Consider the following 21,499-nt stretch of genomic DNA (forward strand, 5'->3'; position numbering starts at 1 on the left):
TTAGCTTCAAAAATGCAGAAATCAGTTTAAAAAAAGAACAGTTTTCCTTTAATGGTTATATTTGCAATGTTAATTCTGTTATTAAATAACACAATATTTACAATCCTTATTAGGAAAATAAAGTATTTTATTTTTTTAAAAAGCCCTTAAATTTATGTATAATTTGTGTCTATAATAACAGTTTGCTTACTTTGATAACAAATACTATATGTAGTGTTAAAAAAAACAAAACTAACTTTTAATTAATTGGAAATTTTAGAAACCCTTTTTCTTAACTATTTTCTTTTCTTTTTCACAAGGGCCCACAGCAGCTAATTCAGTACTTACAACTGAAATTATGAAGAATGCATCTGACCGAGCATCTCTCTCCCTAGCTGTCTGAACCATAAACTGCAGGATATTCTTGTGACACATGATTTTAAGATACTAAGGAGTTAAAACCAGGGAATATAGGTCTACATTACTGCTGGAATATAACACATCAACAGTAATCATCTTACAAAGATGCTGTATAAAATAGCCACAAAAAGAAAAACAATATAATTATAAAATCCTGAAGACAAAATGGTGAGCATTTTTAAAAAGGGAGTTTATACTTTAACACACCAGAATTGTGGAGCAACTAATTCTTAAAGAAACAATGAAACATTGATTGCCACAATAAGAATGCCATACATTACCAGCAAGCTAAATGAAGCTTTAGCAAGTATTTTCTGCACTAAATAAACAGATATTTGTATTAATTGATATTACTAAAGGATTTTTCCATTGGAGTTTTATGACCAATTATATATCCTCTTCTAATGAAAACAAACCGGATTGAACAGCAGATGGTTCTTATCAAAAAACACAGACTGGATTTGTAATACAATGCAAGTTATGTGATCAAGAAATCATTCCAAAATAATCAAGACTGCTATGGAGACAGTTTGTAACAAAAGGATGTCTGAATATATTTTAGGAGCTAGAAACCTTATGTTTCCTTTTTTGTTTTCACATGTTCTGGAAAATAGAGAGACACTATCATATATTCCCGCAAAGGGGAACATAATTCTTTTCATCTGAAGAAGTTTCTCTTGGTCGGGACATTTTAAGACAAAACAAACAAACATATTTTATACTGGTCTTTGGAAATCCATCAGTCAACTAAATCTTACAATTCATGCAATTGAAGTACTGGAGAGAAAATGAAACAATTCCTACAAGACATGAAATAAAACACAGCTACTTCACTGTTGTCAGGTAAAATTCATGTCAAAATTGGTCAATGACATCATGCACCAATTTGTGAAAAACTGCTATAATGAGCCAAAAGGCCCGTAAGGCAACAGCAAACAGGTAGGTCAGAAAATGCATGCCCGCCACCACACTGTGTAACATTTACAAAAGAGAAGAATCTTGTTCTAGAAGAGATGCATTTTTCTTAATTATCGCCATACTTGACATTTCTGCTTTATTTACTTATAAATTTAACTGATATGACAAAGGAATGATGTTTAATCTGTCAGTTCAAAAAATTTGGCACACTTAAAATTCTTCAATTTTATAGGATTTCCTTTACTTAAGGATGTGCCTCTAGAAATACTTTATACCAAGCTCAAAAGAAATTAATATTGTTATCATTTGTAGTTCTGAAATATTATCCCTAAAATAGTATGCATAATAAAACTATATTCTAAAACTTGTAAAAGGTTACACTAAGTGAAAGGTTAACATAAGTTCTCAAAATTATGAGCTTTTATAATTTGACTATGATTTTGCAGTCAAAATGCTGTACTTGAAATGTGAAATATAGTTGGTTGTATAATTTTATATTTTAACTGAATATACTACTGGTTACTGACATTTTAGCCCAGCAGAAAATCAGACATTTTTATAAATTACTCTAAACCTTTACATATTAAAATATAGATTTGCATGACTTAGCAAGAGTTTTTTTTTAAGTTTCCTCAAAATTATACTCAGGGTAATTTATATAAAAGGTTCCAGAGGAAATGTGTAACTTCAAAAGATTCTTCAGAAAATGGGCTTCAGATACTTTCCCTAAAATTTCACTTTTTTACTTTAAAATTTCTGTTTAAATAAAATCAACTGATACAGTCTTTTAAACCACTTTCAAAGGGGCTACTTATTAATAAGATATTAAATTTTAATTTTCTTCCACAAGATACCAGAGGGTGTGGTCACAAAATAAATCATTCATAGGAGTGATTATTGTTCCAAGCTTTGTGCTGTTTTACTTTAACATATGTCCTTTCTCTTCCAATTTTTATAAGTTTGCCCACTTTAAAGTTCAGTGAACATTTTAACTACAAAATGTGAAATATGTATCCTTTGTCTCCTTCTGTGGGAAAATCAGTCCAAGTATCCCTAGTCACACTGTCGACACGTGAATATGAATTTCAATCAAGAACATGAAGAGAATAATTTAAACAAGCAAGTGCTCTATGTCATTTATCATGTTAAATGAACACTGTTCTGTTCATCTGAAATCTCATGGGAATAATTAGACCTACACTAATTATGCTAGAACAAATCAAAACAACGTTTATTTGCTACTTACTCATAATATTTTAAAATGAAATCTTAAAATATTGGGCTAAAATTAGTTTTCCATATTAGGTAGTTTTATTATATAAAAGTATACTGAGTCTAAAAAGTAAGTTTGAAAAACCCATATGAGTAAAATGTTTTTAGTATATGAAATAATTTTGAACTATATAGGAGTAATCCCCACACGGTTATTTCTTCAAAGGTAGAACCCAATTTCCTTTTATATCAAAATAATGCAACCTTGATGTTTCCTAATTCTGTTTTCCACTAATAGCTTACAAACTTAAAAATTAAACTAAGTACACGAAAACAAGGTTTGGTTTTTGTTTTGTTTTGTTTTTTTACAAAGAACACATGTTTTATACATCATTTAAAATGCCAAATATCAAATAGTTTATTCTATTTCACTTTCTAGGGAAAAAACCCAACTGCTCCAAAAGAATGTGTTTTTCTCCCCTTCTGGAAATCAACATGCAGTCTGAATCTAACATTACAGTTCGAGATGACATTGATGACATCAACACCAATATGTACCAACCACTGTTATATCCATTAAGCTTTCAAGCATCTCTCACTGGATTTCTTATGTTAGAAATTGTGTTGGGACTTGGCAGCAACCTCACCGTGCTGGTACTTTACTGCATGAAATCCAACTTAATCAACTCTGTCAGTAACATTATTACAATGAATCTTCATGTACTTGATGTAATAATTTGTGTGGGATGTATTCCTCTAACTATAGTTATCCTTCTACTTTCATTGGAAAGTAACACTACTCTCATCTGCTGTTTCCATGAGGCCTGTGTATCTTTTGCAAGTGTCTCAACAGCAATCAACGTTTTTGCTATCACTTTGGACAGATATGACATCTCTGTAAAACCTGCAAACCGAATTCTGACAATGGGCAGAGCTGTAATGCTAATGATATCCATTTGGATGTTTTCATTTTTCTCTTTCCTGATTCCCTTTATCGAGGTAAATGTTTTCAGTCTTCAAAGTGGAAATACGTGGGCAAACAAGACACTTCTGTGTGTCAGCACAAATGAATACTACACCGAACTGGGAATGTATTATCACCTGCTTGTACAGATTCCTATATTCTTTTTCACTGTCATAGTAATGTTAATCACATACACCAAAATACTGCAGGCTCTTAATATTCGAATAGGTACCAGATTTTCAACAGGACAGAAGAAGAAAGCAAGGAAAAAAAAGACCATTTCTCTAACCACACAACATGAGACTGCAGACATGTCACAAAGCAGTGGTGGGAAAAATGTAGTCTTTGGTGTAAGGACTTCAGTCTCGGTAATAATAGCCCTCCGGCGAGCTGTGAAACGACACCGTGAACGACGAGAAAGGCAAAAAAGAGTCTTCAGAATGTCTTTATTGATTATTTCTACATTTCTTCTCTGCTGGACACCAATTTCTGTTTTAAATACCACCATTTTATGTTTAGGCCCAAGTGACCTTTTAGTAAAATTAAGGTTGTGCTTTCTAGTCATGGCTTACGGAACAACTATATTTCACCCTCTTTTATATGCATTCACTAGACAAAAATTTCAAAAGGTCTTGAAAAGTAAAATGAAAAAGCGAGTTGTTTCCATAGTAGAAGCTGATCCCATGCCTAATAATGCTGTAATCCACAACTCTTGGATAGACCCTAAAAGAAACAAAAACATTACCTTTGAAGATAGTGAGATAAGAGAAAAATGTTTAGTACCTCAGGTTGTCACCGACTAGGGAGAAGTCTCAGTTTCACCAAATCCACATTCAGAAGTTTTAAATTTAAATTGTAAAAAGTCAAATTACTGCCAAATATAAGAAAAGAATATTTTAAGTATTGGTTATGTTGTAAATTTTCAATGTAAATGTCAAGATTAGATTAGGTCATATATATTCAATTTCTTCATAACTTAATGTATTTGTTGCATGGCAGTTTGTTAAAGTAATACTGTGTATATTTTGTCAATATTATGTCCATCAGAAGATACTCATGTAAGTCATATTTTCTAAGTAATAAATACATAGCCTTAAAACAGTGTATAACTTTAAAATGTAACTGACACAGGTATCCTTGTTTTTTTTTAAATAAAGTATATTGTTTCTAAGCCACAAACTATAGATATATTTATATAATGACAAATGGAATAGCATTTTAACATAAGAACCAAAATGATGGCTCCAAACAATCAAAAAAATCCAGGATTTTCTGTACCACTATTTTGTTTTCTGTTATAGTCAACTTGCTATATTATTTAATGCACCAAAATTAATGAACCATGGATAAAACCTTATCCTTTTTTTAATGTAGGGTTTCTCAGAATTTCAAAAATCAAGAACCAAAAGCAAAGAACCTGTATGTGTACACCAAGATAGAAAAACTTTGCAACTCAAGTTTACTATGAGAAAGAGACTGATGTTCTATGAACAACAGCGTGAGGCCTATACTATACAAATGCCTGACAATAGAGAGAAGGGAGAAAACTAAAGCACCAGCCCCTTTCTTCCTTTCTCACTTTACTTCCGTCTAAGCCAAATGCTTGAAATTAATACAATCTGTTGGCAAAAAGAGTACATTGACTTTATTCAAGCTGGCCTTTTTGTATAATAGAAGTTAACTATTAAAATCTGAATACAAGGGAGAAAAAAACGTATATTAGTGTAGAAAAGCTTAACAAAGCCAACTATTTCTAATTTTAGACACATAGCAAGTTTAGAGTAATACAATTTACACAATGTTTCTACCCTATCATGAAACTCCCAAATGTTTCAAAACACAGTAGTTCTATTTCCACTCTGAAAATCATTGAAGTGGCAGTAAATCTTGTCATTTTGTTTTACTCTACATCACTTAATTTAACTCTAAGCATTTTGCCTCCAATCCTCAAATCATGCTGGAAAAATATGAAATTACTAATCCTAACTGTATCTATCAGGTCTGGGAGTTCTTATCAAACAAATATTTTCCAAATGTAATAATCTAATAATCTATCTATGAGCACTAATTATAACTGTATCAAAAAACAGCAATAAATTACTTAATAGGCAAATACTTGTCACCTGATAAATGGTTAACTGGACAATTTTTTATTCTATTTTTAACACTGTATTCACTAAATCAAGTAACAACTCATTTTTAATTAAATTTCATATCAAACAATTCAATAATATATGACCTTTATGTAAATAAATGAGACTCATCCAGCTGAGTTTACCGAATCCACTAATTCTTGGGGAAGGGAGCACAATGCAATAGTTTGAATTCCCTGAAGTTACATAACAAATAGTGATTTTACTGATAATACTACTAACAATGTCAAATCTCAGCAAAGCCAAAATTACCTTCTTTTCTACTTATTTTCTACTTTTCCAGATTTAAAGAAGTGCTTCAATTTGACAAAATGTTGCATAAGACTTATTTTTTTAAACCTTAAAGAAAAATTAAGAATTCCCAAAGATATTATGAAAATGTTCATTTGATAAATATATGTGGCATAGAATATCTGCTAACATATTAATTTCAAAAATATTAAACTAACTTTATACATAGACTTCCAAGCATAAATTAAAGTGTTAATATATAGTTTTATAATCTTAATTAAAAATTAGACTATTTTTAGAGTTTTCATATTAAGACAAAAAAAACCCTTTGTGTTTTAAATATTTTAAATTTTCAAGTCTATATGCATGCCAAAGAACTCAGTTAAAAAACATTTTTCTAGCCGTGGCTGGTGTGACTCAGTTGGTTGGAGCTTTGCCCCATACATCAAAAGGTTGCAGGTTTGATTCCCAGTCAGGGCACATACCTAGGCTGCGGGTTTGATCCTTGGTCCAGGTGTGTACAGGAGGCAACTAATAGATGCTTCTCTCTCTCATCTACGTTTCTCTCTCTCCCTTCCTCTCTCCCTTTCTCTCTTTCTAAAAGCAATAAAAATTTGTCCTTGGGTGAGAAAATTTTTTTTTTAATTTTTCTAATATATTTGCCTAAACTGCTTTCAAGCCCTCTTGTTCTCTGTAATAAGAAATCTAACAAAATAAGAAATAAATGGCAAGTATTATAATGCTGCCCTCTAAACTGTTGTTATTTATACATTTGACATTGAAACAGAAAATTAACAAACATTTTTGCCCACCTGTAATGATCTTTCAGGTACACACAAGTGTACCCAGTAATTTACAATAAAGAAAAAGCACACCTATCAGACAACTTCTAATAGCTTTTTAATGTTAAATAGTATGTAATATGTAAATCAAAATGATATTTATAAGTTTAGTTTTTAAAAAGAGATTGCAATTACTGACCTCAGCTTAAATGAGAGGACGAGAGAACGTTTTTATTAAATGTTTGTTCTATGAAAAGGTACATTCTTTTTCCTCATAATGACTTTCACCCCTATGTATAAATCTTTCACTTTACTTCAAATAACTTAACCAAAAAGAAGCATTATTGGTAATTTTTCATGTTAGAATGAAATTTTTAAATGCAAAAGCAATAGAGGTAACAGTAAACAATGTGGGATTCTTCTTAAAATTATGTTTTTCTACCCAGATGTCACCAATCTCAGAGATAGATACCAATTTCTATTAGTTAACTGGATTAGTTTTTCAAAGGTATAGAAATAAGAAATATTATTTTAAAAACTAACCAAAGATGAGCTCAACAACATATGAAACTGTTATTTTCTCTTTTGTTTTGTCTGCTAATTTAAGGAGGTTGTTATTCTACCAAGTAGTACCCAACAAATGTTCAACCTATTACGAAAATTAAATTATTTATAATTACGCTTTTAAAAAAAATGTTATTCATAATAATTCTGTACTTCTCACTCAATGTAAGTCAATTTTTAGGTATATGCTCTATTTTTTAATACCCCAAATAAAATTACAGCAAAATCTCAGTTCTTTGGACATTAAAAATCAAACTCTTCATTTAACAGAGATTAGACTTAAAAGTGAAAACCTAAAAGTATTAAGAAAACAGGTGCTTAGTAGCACTTTAGTAAATATAGTAATTTCAAGACTGCTTTCCAAAGTCAATAAAACTTTTGACTTTATTACATTTTATGATTATACACTTAAGTAAGCTTTGTAATTCAATTAACACTTTAATTCTTACCATACAGACAGCCTTATGGCAAATACTTACATTCTTATGGAATAGAGTCATTACTCTCAGAGCTTAAAATCTAGAATCAAGCTACTAAGAAGTGTATCAACATCTATTTAAAAAGGTAGAATGTGATAAGTGCTACACAAAGATGAGTCCCTAATAGACTGAAGACAAAAGAGATTATGTTGGATTTAAAAACAATGTAAACAAAAGAGCTGCTGAGGGAAGCTGAAGCACATTCTGGCAATGGTAAATTAATTGTTTTCTCTAGAAGAAAAGTAATACAGTAGTGAGAAGTTTACCTGGGATGTTGCATTGGGGCCAAAAGACAGAAGGCCTTTAATGCCAGCAGAGAAATTTGAGCAGGGGAATAATACGGTAAAAAATGAAATACAAAAATAATAATAATAGACAGCAAAATGTAGGAAAGAGTTGACTGGGTAAAATAGAAATGAAAAGCTGACACACTGACTTGTTGCTGGATAAGACAGGTAATGAAAGGCCTGGTAGCAGCTCTGCAAAGGAGCATGTAGATGTGACCGGTGACTGACAGGCAATATGAAGCCGGAATCCATACGGAATGCCAGCTGACTAGAAAGACAACGGGTATAAGGGATTAAAGAATTTAAAACGATGACCATAAAAAGACCCATAAGAAACTAGATTATCCTCAATGATCTAAGAACTTTTTAATTATGTTTTGTATAAAGTACATGGATAAAAAGGACAAAAAAATTCAATTACGTAAAATCAGTAACATTATTCAAGAATGTTCCGCCCTCGCAGGTGTGGCTCAGTTGGTTGGAGTGTAGTCCCATCAACCAAAAGGTCACGGGTTTGATCACCAGTCAGCACACAGGCCTGGGTTGCAAGTGCGCATGCGAGAGCCAACCAACCAATGTTTCTCTCTCACATCAACGTTCCTCTCTCTCTCCTCTCCCTTCCTTCCCCTCTCTCTAGAATCAATAAGCATACTACTATAGAGAATAAGAAATATTTCTAAAATAAATAGTGAAAAATGCTAAACAGATTTCACTAAAATTAGATAGATGGTTTGAGTCAAACATTTTTCCTTCGTTATTGTAATTTCCTTTGTAACATCAACACAATTTACAGAATATTCAGCTATTCTTAATAATTTATGACAACTTTAATTCCCTATTCTGTTATATAACAGTTTATGTAACTAATACACTGATATTCGATAAATACTTCAAATGATACTGTGGAAACACTACCCTGGGAACATTCTTATTAGCCCATTTACTGAGAATTCTTTCCAACAATACTGATATTATCATCTTTGGTTATAACTCTTACTTTTTAGTATTTTCATTCATTGAATCATAGAACCAAGCTATAACAAGCTAGTATTATTGAAAATGGGCTGCTAGGGAATATAATTTAAATATACAAAGATAACAGTTCAGATGATTGGATATAGCCACCTTCCAGAAAAACATCTGCCAAACAATATATTACAGATAAACAATGACTTTGGGACTGGGTTTCTTGGGAGTCTCATAAATCCCCTGAAATTTTGTGCAAAATTTCATGGGGGGGGTGTGTGTGTGTGTGTGTGTAGCAAACATCTATAGATCAGTAAGATCTTCAAAAGAGTATGTAACCTAAAACTAAAACAAAAACTATTCTTAGTGTTAAGAAAATAAGAAAACAAAATTGGAAAACAAAATAACCATGTAATTTTATTTATTCATATCCTGCCTTATTCAAAAGACAACTTTTAAATACATACAATTTTAGATACATTTAAATGAGAAAATAAGTAATAAAATCAGAACAAGAAGGATGAAAAGAATGATAAAATTAAAATTAACACAGGTATGAAAGGAAAATATAAAATGCTTATCATTAAGTCCCATATTCTTGCAAAAAAGTCAAAACTGTCCCTACGTTTTCTATTAGGTCATATAAAGAGAGAAAAGGGGCTGATTACAGGACTCTTAGCATCAATACAATAAAACTCCTCTAGCTTTTCATGAGTACAAACTGTTCTTAATACTGAGACCATTGTCTTTCATGGGTCTTCTTATAAAGTACAGAATGTATGAACAATGTTTCTACAACAACTTGTTTCTTATGTATAAAACTGGCCACAACAACCTTACAGAAAAGGCAACAAGAAATCTTTATACTATCGTAATTTTCCTCAGTGTACAATCAGAGCAAACTAAAGGGAAATTAATAAAAGGAATTTTGTGGAAATGAATAATATGATGTCCAGGTACATAACCCCTTTCTGGTTTATTCTGAGGATAGATTCTAGAATAGGGAAGCAGTGGACCTCACCGTTCCCTACGCATCTCAGGGGTTGACCAGACTCTTTGGAGCAGAGATGCGGCACTGCCAACTGAAGACAGGTGTTCTTAAAAATAAACAAAAAAAGGCCTCTAGGTAATTCTGATGTACTTAATTCATCTCCTCCCCCACTCCCCAATCTTTAGATTCACTATTCAAGAGAAATGGATGGACTAATTAGCCTTCAGAAAATCTTCCATAAATATTTTCTCTCAACAAAATTATGGAAAAAATAATTGGCAGGGAAATGGTTAAGTACAAAGCCATAAACCTGAATAGCCACCTGAGCTGAGGGAAAGACTAACATTCATAAACTGACACTCCACTCTTTGCACAGAGGTGGCTGTTATCAAATTCTAAAATGACAAGTTAAAAGCCTGGATTTTCAACCAATTTTACAATAATCTACTTTGCCTGAAATTTCTGATCCTCATTAAAACATCTTCTTAGCGATGGTTCAAAGGTACAGTTAAACAGATACAGTAAGAACTAAAAGAAAAGAACTGTGCTTTCAATTACACAAAAAAAGACTCCATATAAATATTTTATCACTGTTAAGTACAAAAAATAAGATACGGTAAGTTTTTACTTTTAAATATAGTACTCCATCAGTACCATTTACATTACGAATAAGCTTACTGGTTGTATAACAAATAAATGTTTCAAAAAAACTTAAGGAATAACATATGTCACAGGATCCAGTAAGCAGATAAACAAAATATCCAGACAAAATAATCAAGTAGCAATAACCATAAAATCCTAGTGACTATCACAAACAAGTCTGTTATCTTGTAAGCATTTTAAAAAATCATAAAAGCACTTTTTAATGGTCCCTTATAATAGCACTTAGCCCTCACTTGCCCAAATTTGAACATTTCATAAAAGGTTTGGGTTGTATGCACTTACAGAGCGGTGACAATAAGAAAAATATGTCAACATCAATATCACAAGGCAGAATATAACTACAATAAAAAAGAGAGTGCAAATGGAGAGCAATGGGGCTCAAAGTAAAAGGTGCACGTGTACCTGGACAAGCCGCGGAAAGAAAACGGCAACTGAAACAAACTGTAACTGAGGGACGAGAGGCTGATGGCATCTAGGCAACAGCAGCAGATCCAGCACAGACACAAGCGTGAGCAATTACAGACAAGCAAGAAAACAAAGTCCAGACCAGCGAACAATTCAATTTGGCTGGTACACAGACGATGAATATGAATATGCATGCATGGAGAGATAAAGCTGAAAAATAGGTTATAATCTTGTTCTGTCAAAGAAAAAAAATTAAATCCAAAACCCAGTGCAAGCCTTTCTAGAGTTGATGGTATCTAAAAAATATATAGCCTTATACTTTATTTCTATCATCACAGTTTGGCCCCCAATACCTAGATCCCTCAGTCTCCCACAGCTGCCACTTCCCATGCCCTACAGGACAGTCCCCTCACTCTCATCCCCTGATCACAGCCGGCCTCCTCCCATCAGGTACTGTTCACTGAGACTTAAAATAAAACATAGTACTTAATAGAAAATAATTTAAACCCAAGTATTAGTAGTAGTAACACCTCCATGTTTTTTAGAATTAGAGGTAACCCACAAGTTACATAAAAATACAGCCTTTAAAATATATCAGTGGGAAAAAATGTGTGTGTCTAATTCTGTTTTCCTATCAGAAACAATTTAAAATGCTGGAAAAATTTAGCTGTGAATAGTAACTAAAAAGTAATTAAATGCAACAACTTAACCCCAAGATTTAAAAAGGAAAAACAGAATAGACAACTGAGATATAATAGAAAACCCAATAAAAAATTCAAGCAAATGAAGGGATGTATTATGAAATAATGGGATATTTCAAATGTGAAGCGATAGATTATTCATTAGGGAGTATTGGGGAGTAACTAAACATTGGCAAACTAAAGATAACTGCTTGCTACCACAAAGGTCAGAGAGCTACACACCCAGGAAGCACAATTCTGTAACACTTCATGTGAAAGGAAACGGCACTGTTTAGTGCTGTGAGACGTGTGATTACGTGTGCTCAAGTTATACCACAGTAAACTGCACATGGACAAAAATTAAACACAAAAGTATTTGAAAAGTAGGTGGATGAATACTTTTCTAATACTCTGGTGAGGAACCAAATCAACCCATTAAAGTAAAAAGGTTACCAAGTATAACTATAGGACTTTTAAAAGTATACATAAAAATGAAATAAGACATAAAACAAACTGGGAAACAAACTTACAGCCTATATAGTAATGCAAATGAACCTCTACTATGTAAAGAATACTTACGAACCAACACAGCAAGAGGAAAAGGAGCCAAGAACAAAAACAGGTAGCTGCCCAATGAAAACAAATGACAGACAAAACTGTTCAAGCACAGTCAGCAAAACACATGTAGATTAGAGTTAAGTTACAAAACAAATCAATATGTCACTTTTTTCCATAATATGATTGGCAAATAATTTTTAAATGCGAATGTCTACTAATTATGATTAAGTTGCAGGTATGCTGTCACACTGGTACTAGAAATAAATTTCATTTCGAAATATTAAGCAAAATCTTAAACATAACCTTTGATCAAGAAATTCAACTTCCCAAGTTTATCCTAAGAAAACAATTATACAATTTTGCAAAAATGTATATCCAAGCATGGTCATCAAAGGACAGTAATAATAGTAAAAAAGCAAACAAAAAAACCAGATAGTTAAAATAGTAGACTATTTACATAGAGTACCAGAAAACTTTCAATTGTATATTATCTAGCCATTAAAGTGATACAGATTTTGTTTATTAACATGGAAAGGTGTCCATAATGTAAAGTTAAGAACAAAATAATATGAATTATAGAGTAACATATAGGCAAATACTTAGGAAGTTAGTTTCTAAATGAATCTCTAGGGGATACCTACCAACATTTTCTAGTTTTCAGCAATTAATATATACCTAAATTTTCTAGTTTCACAACAAACATATATTAGTATAATTTTACAAATTAAATAAATTATTTTTAAAACCATTCCTAGTAGTCTGACAGTAGTACTTAATTTTTAAAATAACGCAGAATTGACCTGATGATTCTAAACCTATTTATTAAAAAATAAAAAGATATAGCCCTGACCAGTGTGGCTCAGTTGGTTGGCCATCATCCCACAAGTGATAGGTTGCTGGTTTGATTCTGGGTCAGGGCACGTGCCTGGGTTGTGAGTTTGGTCCTGGGTCAGGGCACACGCAGAAAGCAACTAATTGATCTTTCTCACATTGACATTCTTCTCCCTCTCTTTGTCCCTCCCTTCCGCTCTCTCTAAAAATAAACAAAATCTTTTTTAAAAAAGATACAGTAAATGGCAGGCTTTATCAAAATTCCTTCCTCAGCTGCCTTTAGGATCTTAATAACAGTCACCAGACATAAGTGTAAAACTATATTATTAAACAAACCCTATATAAGTAAAATTGAGACTTTAGAAGCCGAATTAATTGGGCCTGGCTGGATAGCTCAGTTGGCTAGGGCGCCACCCTGATGTGCCAGGGTTGCGGTTTAGATTATTGACTGGTCGGGGCGCTTACAAGAATCAACAGTGAATCCACAAATAACTCTCTTTCTCTCTCTCTCTCTCTCTCAAATCAATGAATAAAAAAATTAAGTCAAATTAATTGATCACTTTTAAATTAACTTATTTAAAAGAGACATTTTCCTCACAAAGATACTATCCAGATTGAGACTAATTCGTCAATAGCCAGCCCTTATTCTTTCTCTTTAGTTTAACATTTTCTTTATTTATGTGCATACACTATAAAATACTCATTCCTCTGGAATATTTTGCAGAGATTTTAAAAAATAAAAATTTATTATTGTTACCTAATTTTTTGGTTTATTTTAAACCAAGAGTAAGATAGCATTTTTCTCATTTCTACATTCAAAACTATGTATTTTCCCCAAAGTTAAAATGTTAAATATATGAAATGTAACATTTTTATTTAAAATACCCTGAATAACTCCAAAAACATGGTATATTCATTGTGATTCCTCCAGCCCTTAGAATGTTCCTTGAATAAGTTTTCCTCTGTTATCTCATATTTTAATTAGGCTGAGCTATTAAAACTACAGGGGTAAAAATTTCTTAAGCGATACACTTACAGTGTGTGCACACTTTTTATATTTCAATAAAATGTTAAAACAAAACTACATCAGCTATTTAAACGATGCCTGTTTTTTGTCCTTAAATGTTCTCTAGAATACATTTAAATAACCAGAAACAAATTACAAACCCTTGACTAAGATATATTTTTATTTTCTTGGAATACTCAAAGGGAACTCATTTAAATCCCAAATCAATCTATCTCAGCTGAGATAAATGTTGGTTCAAATGAAACTGCAAGCAGCACCAATGGGAGACAGAAGGCACCATTAACATTTTTTTATTGATTGATTTCAGAGAGAGAGAGAGAGAAACATTGATTTGTTGATCTTCTTATTTATGCATTTATTGGTTGCTTTTTTTTATGAGAAGATCTAATCTTTATTAAGAATGGACACACTTATATCTAAATGCCTAATCAGACTCTGAAAATTCCAATTTGTTTTCCATTTTCTAAAAGTCCTTTTCAGTGACTGTGATAAGATGAATCCCATGACCTTAGGACCTAGGAAGGGTCCTGCCTTTCCTTCCTTCCTTCTTTTCTGTCACTCGGCCTCCCGCCCCCACCATCCCTTCCTTCCATTCTCATTTTAGGAAATTCTAAAGCTAATTTTTAAGTATATTTTATTGATTATACTATTACAGTTTTCCCAATTTTTCCCCCATTACCCCCCCTCCACCCTGTACCCCCAACCCACCAGCATTCCCCTCACCCTTAGCTCATGTCCATGGGTTGTATATGTAAGTTCTGAGTCCTCTGTTTCCTATAGCATTTTTGACCTCTCCCTGTCTATTTAATGCCTACCAATTATGCTTCCTTTTCCCTGTACCTTTTTACCCCATTCCTCCCTTCCCCCTCCCCAATGAAAGCCCTCCATGTGATGTCCATTTCTCTGATTCTGTTCGTGTTCTAGTTGTTTGCTTAGTTTTTGTTCTCATTGTTTGTCTTTCTTTTTATTAGGTTCATTTGTTGGTGGCTGTCAGTTTGTTGTCATTTTACTGTTCATATTTTTTATCTTCTTTTTCTCAGATAAGTCCCTTTAACGTTTCATATAATAATGGCTTGGTGATGATGAACTCCTTGAACTAGACCTTATTTGGGAAGCACTTTATCTGCCCTTCCATTCTAAATGATAGCTTTGCTGGATACAGTAATCTTGGATGTAGGTCCTAGCTTTTCATGACTCTGAATACTTCTTTCCAGCCCCTTCTTGCCTGCAAGGCTTCTTTTGAGAAATCAGCTGATAGCCTTATGGGCACTCCTTTGTAGGTAACTGTCCCCTTTTCTCTTACTGCTTTTAGGATTTTCTCTTTATCTTTAATCTTGGATAATTTAATGATGATGTGCCTTGGTGTGTTCCTGTTTGGGTCCAACTTCTTTGGGATCTCTGGGCTTCCTGGACTTCCTGGAAGTGTATTTCCTTCAACAGATTGGGGAAGTTTTCCTTCATTATTTGTTCAAATAAGTTTTCAATTTCTTGCTGTTGTTCTTCTGGCACCCCTATGATTCAGATACTGGAGCATTTCAGGTTGTCCCAGAGGTTTGTAAGACTCTCTTCACTTTTTCGAATTCTTGTTCCTTCATTCTGTTCCCAATGGATATTTTATTTGTTCCTTTTGTTCTGAATTGTTGGTTTGAGTCCTGGTTTTCTTCCTGTCACTGTTGGTTCCCTGAATATTTTGCTTTATTTCATTTTGTGTATCTTTCATTTGTTCTTTCATTTTTCAACCAAGCTCAATCAGTTCTGCGAGCACTTTGATTGCCAGGGCTTTAAATTCTCCATCAGACAGGTTGGCTATCTCCTCATCGCTTAGCTCTCTTTCTGAAGTTTTGCTCTGTCCTTTCATTTGGGCCCTATTTCTTTGTTCCGAGCACCTGTTAAGTTGTAAGGGGTATTCACTAGGGCGAGGCAACCTTCCTTGCTGCGCTGTGGTGCAGGGGAGGGGCCAGAGAGGGAACAGTGCAGCTCACCTGCTCCTCTCTAGACCACTTTCCAACAAATTCTCATCTGAGACCGGGAGTTTCTCCCACTGCAGCAACTGCCAAAGTCCACAGTCAGCTCTGAGTCTCATTTTTCCCCTTAAGTCAGCCCTTCCCGTGCAGCCTGCTGACTTGCTTGGTCCACCGTCTCACCTCAGGTTCTCTCCATCCACTGCCTTACCAGTCTGGTTGTTCTGTTTGACTATTTTGTTAATTCCGTGGTTGTCGGAGTTCCACACAGTTTGATTTTCTGGCATTTGTGGTTGTTTACTGATTTTAGATTGGTTGTTATCCTCCTTTTAGTTGTGTGAGGAAACGAAGGGTTTCTACCCATGCCTCCATCTTGCCCAGAACTCTGGTTGCTTCTTTTTTGTGCCTTGACCAGAGGTCGAACCCACAACCTTGGCATATCGGGACGAAGCTCTAAATAACTGAGTATCCGGCCAGGGCAAAAAAAAGTTTTAAATTTGATGTAGGTCATATAGATCATTTAACTTCCACTGACAAATAATATTGTTATAGCCCCTGCCCCAAATTTACAAAAGTCCCAATTCATACAATTCTTGTGCCTCGTAAAACTTTGATTCTCGTATAGAGGAAATAAGTAAGTACAAGTTGGGGTCCTCTCCTGGGCATGTTACTTAAATCTCATCCAGACTCTGCTTCCTAGTCTGTAAAATGATAATATGTACCTCAGGGGGCTATTGTGAAGCTTCAATTAGGTAAAACAAACACCATGTTTAGCACAGTACTTGCCACACAGCAATGAATGGCAGCTTTTATCATTTTCCTGATATTTCATTTTTTTAAATATTAACAAATGTATTTTCAACTCAATTATGTAATTGAATCACTATAATTCAAATTGAATCACAAATTGATTACTCTAGTTCCTCAAAACAGTACAAGCCTTGACTGTTTCAGTAGGAATTTGAGACTTGATATTCACTTTTCTTTTCTTCTTAAAGATTTTATTTATTCATTTTTAGAGAGTGGGGAAAGAAAGAGAAGGAGAGAAACATCAATCTGTGGTTGCCTCTCATGAGCCCCTTACTGGGGACCTGGCCTGCAACCCAGGCATGTGCCCCGACTGGGAATCGAACCGGTGACCCTCTGGTTCACAGGCCAGAGCTCAATCCACTGAGCCACACCTGCCAAGGAAGACAGTCACTCTTCTTAAAGGTTTTTTATTCCCTTTCAGTGCCCATCTTTAACTTGAAAATCTTTATAGTAATACTTCAATATTTACTTGCTAGAAAAAAAAGAGACGTGTACATTATGATGTAATTTTTGAAAAACAATAGCATTTTTGCACAAGAGTAGAACACACTACCACAAATTATGATGTATTACCAATGTGACCTTCAAAGTATCATATATATTCATTCTTTACTACTATTTCTAAACAAAGATGGATAAAGGAAAACATTATTTGGGGGGTCTATTATATGTTAGGCAAGGTCGAAGGCAAGCTATAACCCTGGTCTCATTAAATCTAACCAACAGCCCTCTGAAATCTGAAAATGAAATTAATCTGCTGAAATTCACAGTTAGCAAGAGGGAAGGAAATTGTATTTAGAATAAAGATGGTTTCAAAGCCTATGTGCTCTTTTCTCTTCATTACAAAGTACATAGCAGAAACAATTATGGTATTTTGTGTTATAATCTTATGATGTGTAAGTCTCTAAAGTGTTAGAAAATAAATATTACTTTGATGGAAGAAAAGTTTATGAATACTGTGTTGTTCTGGTTGTTACATTAAAATAACTAGCCTCTGTGTGCCCATTCAACAAGATTTATTCCTAAGTCATTTACCCTCAGTAGAAGTCTTTCCAACTGCTTTTTCTCAGTTTTTATTTTTGTTGCCACAGTTTAACTCAATCTAAAATACCAATTTTATTACTTAGTTTTAGGTGGAAGGTTTCTTTCAAGTGGCTATTCTTACATATCCCCAAAACTTACATAAAAAAACAATAAACATGCTGCCTTCTCTCTACCCTCTACCCTCTATCTAGCAACTACCACAACTTAGTATTTATGGAGAAAACCAGGCAGAGGCTACTTCTATCCTTTATCTTCCAAAGAGAAGACCATCATCTTGGGTAGCCTTCCAGCCCTGAAAAGTAACTGGATCAAGCTGGAGGATGCAGGCCGTCATACAGCACTAAAACACTCACCGGAAGACTGTGTATGATATTTTCTAAGCATCTCCTCACAGCTGTTTACTTTAAAATCATCAGTTAACATTTTGTAGTTGTGTATAAAATTTTTACTCACCAACACTCTTAGTCTATTTATCTGTTATTATATATTTTAGCCACTCACGCTCCCGCCACTCTGTCCCAAGATGTAATTCTTCCTGAAGTCTCTTCCCAAGTGAAGGCTGAGATCCTTCAACTGCCTCAATCAATGATCTACTAAACTACATCTTCCAAGATATAACATGACTTCCATCTTCAAACTTATTTTAGCAATATAACTTTTTCTTTTTCAAACAAATTGTTTTACCAAATCTAATACATATGCTAAAAGCAGCTTACTCTCAATGAAATAAAATTAAGGGACCTAAGTTAAGTAACTAAATATAAATAACCAGGATTCCTCAGAACACAGTTTGGAACAACATGATTTTTGAACTACTAACCTTAACAAGAAATTCTATAGGAAATTTCCTCCTCACTGTATTGAGATCCTGACTAAATATTATTCTTTTCTGTTAGGAATTAAGTAACTATGACTCATAAGCCAACTCTACCACGTGCCTGTAACCAGATCTGGATTCACATTCTGTAAGTGCCCTGCAGATCATAAATCTACTTTATTAATTTATATAACTCTAAAACAGGCTCAGAGATGAACACATAGTAGGGTTTTAAAACAGATCTGAACACAGAATTGAGTGTGTAAATCAGGTTAGAATAAAAAGCAGTTTTAATTCACAAATTATTTACCTGTAATAATTATATTTCTTAAGAGCAACAAAAGAAAAGAAAATGTATCATTAGCAGTAATAACAGAAGAGTGTGCAGGATATTTTATAAGCAGTATCTCCTCATAAACAACTGCTTATAGGCAGTTGTATACTTAAAATCTTCAGTTAACATTTTGTATCTGTGTATCAAAAAATGTATCTAGTTCCCTGCCAATCTCATTTAAGGAAACAACTAATTTGATAAAATGGTAATAAGACCCATGAGTGCAAGACACATCATCCAGAATCTTAGAATCCCCATCCTGACTATATCCAAAGATTAAAAAAAGGATGTTGTTGCTTTAAACTAGTTTAGGCAAAGAGAAATAATAACTTCTATGAGCATAGTTTTTCTGCTGCTCTTCCAAATAAAGATTTGCCTTAGAAAATGGACTGTTAAATATTTGGAAAAATGATCCCAATGAACTGATTTCTGACTTTAAGTAAAAACTTCCACAAGACATGCCATCTTTTTTCTGATGTGTATATATTTTTTAATTATTTAAAATTTACTTATTCAATTTATTAGAGTGGAATTGGTTAATAAAATTATACAGATTTCAGGTATACAATTTTATAATACATCATCTGTATATTGTATTGAGTGTTCACCACCCCAAGTCAAGTCTCCTTCCATCACCTTTTATCCTCTCTTTTCTCTCTTCTACCTCTCTCTGCCTCCTTTTCCCTCTGATAATTACCAATCTGTTGTCTGTCATCTTTTCAAGACAAATTAATAAACTTTTAATAGTAGTAGACTCCAAAAGACAAAGTAATGATAAAATGATTTGGCAACTTTATTGTCCTAAATTTGTATTTACTTAGACTCCATTTTTTTCTTTGGAAATATAGAGATTTCATATACATAAAATTTAAGTCTGCATTTAGCATCACTTCTAATTGTATTTAAAAAGTAAACGTATGAATTTTCAACCTACACAGATTTTTATCAAAGGGGAGAAAATGGGGACATCTGTAATGGTCTCAACAATAAAAGTAAAGTTAAAAAAATTTTGCAATGTCTATTCAATTGTATGTACTTTTAGTGCATATGAAAAAAACTGCCCAGGCTGGCATAGCTCAGTAGATTGAGAAATGGCCTGCGAGCCAAAGGGTCACTGGTTCAATTCCCAGGCAGGGCACCGGCCTGGGTTGCAGGCCAGGTCCCCAGTAGGGGATATGCAAGAGGCAACCACTCATGGATGTCTTTTTCCCCTTTCTCCTTCCCTTCCCCTCTCTCTAAAAATAAATAAATCAAATCTTAATAAAAAAAAAAACTAACCGAATACAAATTAATTTAGTCTTGCTTCCACTAATGGCAGAATGAATTGCTCAGGTGTGGTTTCCTGAAAATCACTTTTTTAAAAAAATTTTATTGACTAAGAGAGAGAGAAAAAGAGAGAGAGAGAGAAACATTTATTTGTTGTTCCACTTATTGATGCATTCATCAGTTGATTCTTACATGTGCCCTGACAGGGGGATCAAACCTGCAACTTTGGTATACCGGGACCACACACTGAACAACTGAGCAACCCAGCCAGGGCACGACAAATAATTTCTAAATCTAGATAAATCGTTTTTGTAACACACTATTTGAAGGCACTAGAAAGTTACAAAGTTACGAGCAGACCAAAGGAAGGTTTACCTTTGAAATATAGAAACTGCAATGGGTAAGAATCACAAGTTTGGGCTTTCTGCCTGAGGGCACTCACCACCACTACTCCTACCAACACCCCCATTCAATACCCACAGCTCTCGCAGCTGAAAAATACAGTCTCACAGTCCTCTGTGACAACAGAGCACAGAAATTGGGGCAGATAGATTAGCTACAAATTTAGGGGGGGAAATCCTAAAAACAACAGAGGTACAAAAGGAGAGAAACCCAAATTCTTGGTTTACCATTAAAATTCACATTCATGAGGGGAGATAGGAAGGGATTCAGAGTAAAGCAAGCAAAAATCCGACGGGAGTATGTCCTTAGAAGACTGGTAGGATATGTATGTTTACTGCTTTTTTCAGACTGATGGAATTTCCCAAGCAGTGCATAGTTCAGGGAGCAGAAAGCTAGGGTCTTACTAACTTGAGATGTTAGAGGACAGGCCTCATGGCTGAGAAAGGAGCTGCAAATTTAGGGAGGAAACTTTGAAAGACAGAAAAAGATGCATTGAGAGGTAAGGCCCATAATCTCAGTATCAACTCTGCCCAAACTCTTAGTGACAGCTAAGGACAGAGGGACAGGGAAGATCCCCCAGGCACTAGCTTCCAAAAGCAATAGCTAAAAGCTGAAAGAATTCAGCAGAGACAAAGACTACACAACACAGGGAAAAAATGCATAGTTTGTTTCAGACCAGTCAAGTTAACTGCCACTAGAGCAACAACAAAGCCATCCTTAGAGAACATAATAGAATCTAGAATGACTAAGATGTA

At 33.8% G+C, this 21,499-nt stretch overlaps 2 protein-coding genes across 2 annotated transcripts in view; one reads left to right on the forward strand and one right to left on the reverse strand.

Moving 5' to 3' along the window:
- The window catches only part of COG5 (component of oligomeric golgi complex 5), a 333,141-nt gene that overhangs the window by 254,690 nt on the left and 56,952 nt on the right, over positions 1–21,499 (reverse strand). The window lies entirely within an intron of this gene.
- GPR22 (G protein-coupled receptor 22) lies at positions 385–4,593 on the forward strand. Its single transcript, XM_024558483.4, has 2 exons — positions 385–1,338; positions 2,969–4,593. The coding sequence occupies exon 2, from the start codon at positions 2,995–2,997 to the stop codon at positions 4,294–4,296; it is 1,302 nt and encodes a 433-aa protein (XP_024414251.1). The 5' UTR covers positions 385–1,338; positions 2,969–2,994; the 3' UTR covers positions 4,297–4,593.

This window comes from Desmodus rotundus, chromosome 6 (assembly GCF_022682495.2).
Source record: "Desmodus rotundus isolate HL8 chromosome 6, HLdesRot8A.1, whole genome shotgun sequence".
Taxonomy (NCBI): domain Eukaryota; kingdom Metazoa; phylum Chordata; class Mammalia; order Chiroptera; family Phyllostomidae; genus Desmodus; species Desmodus rotundus.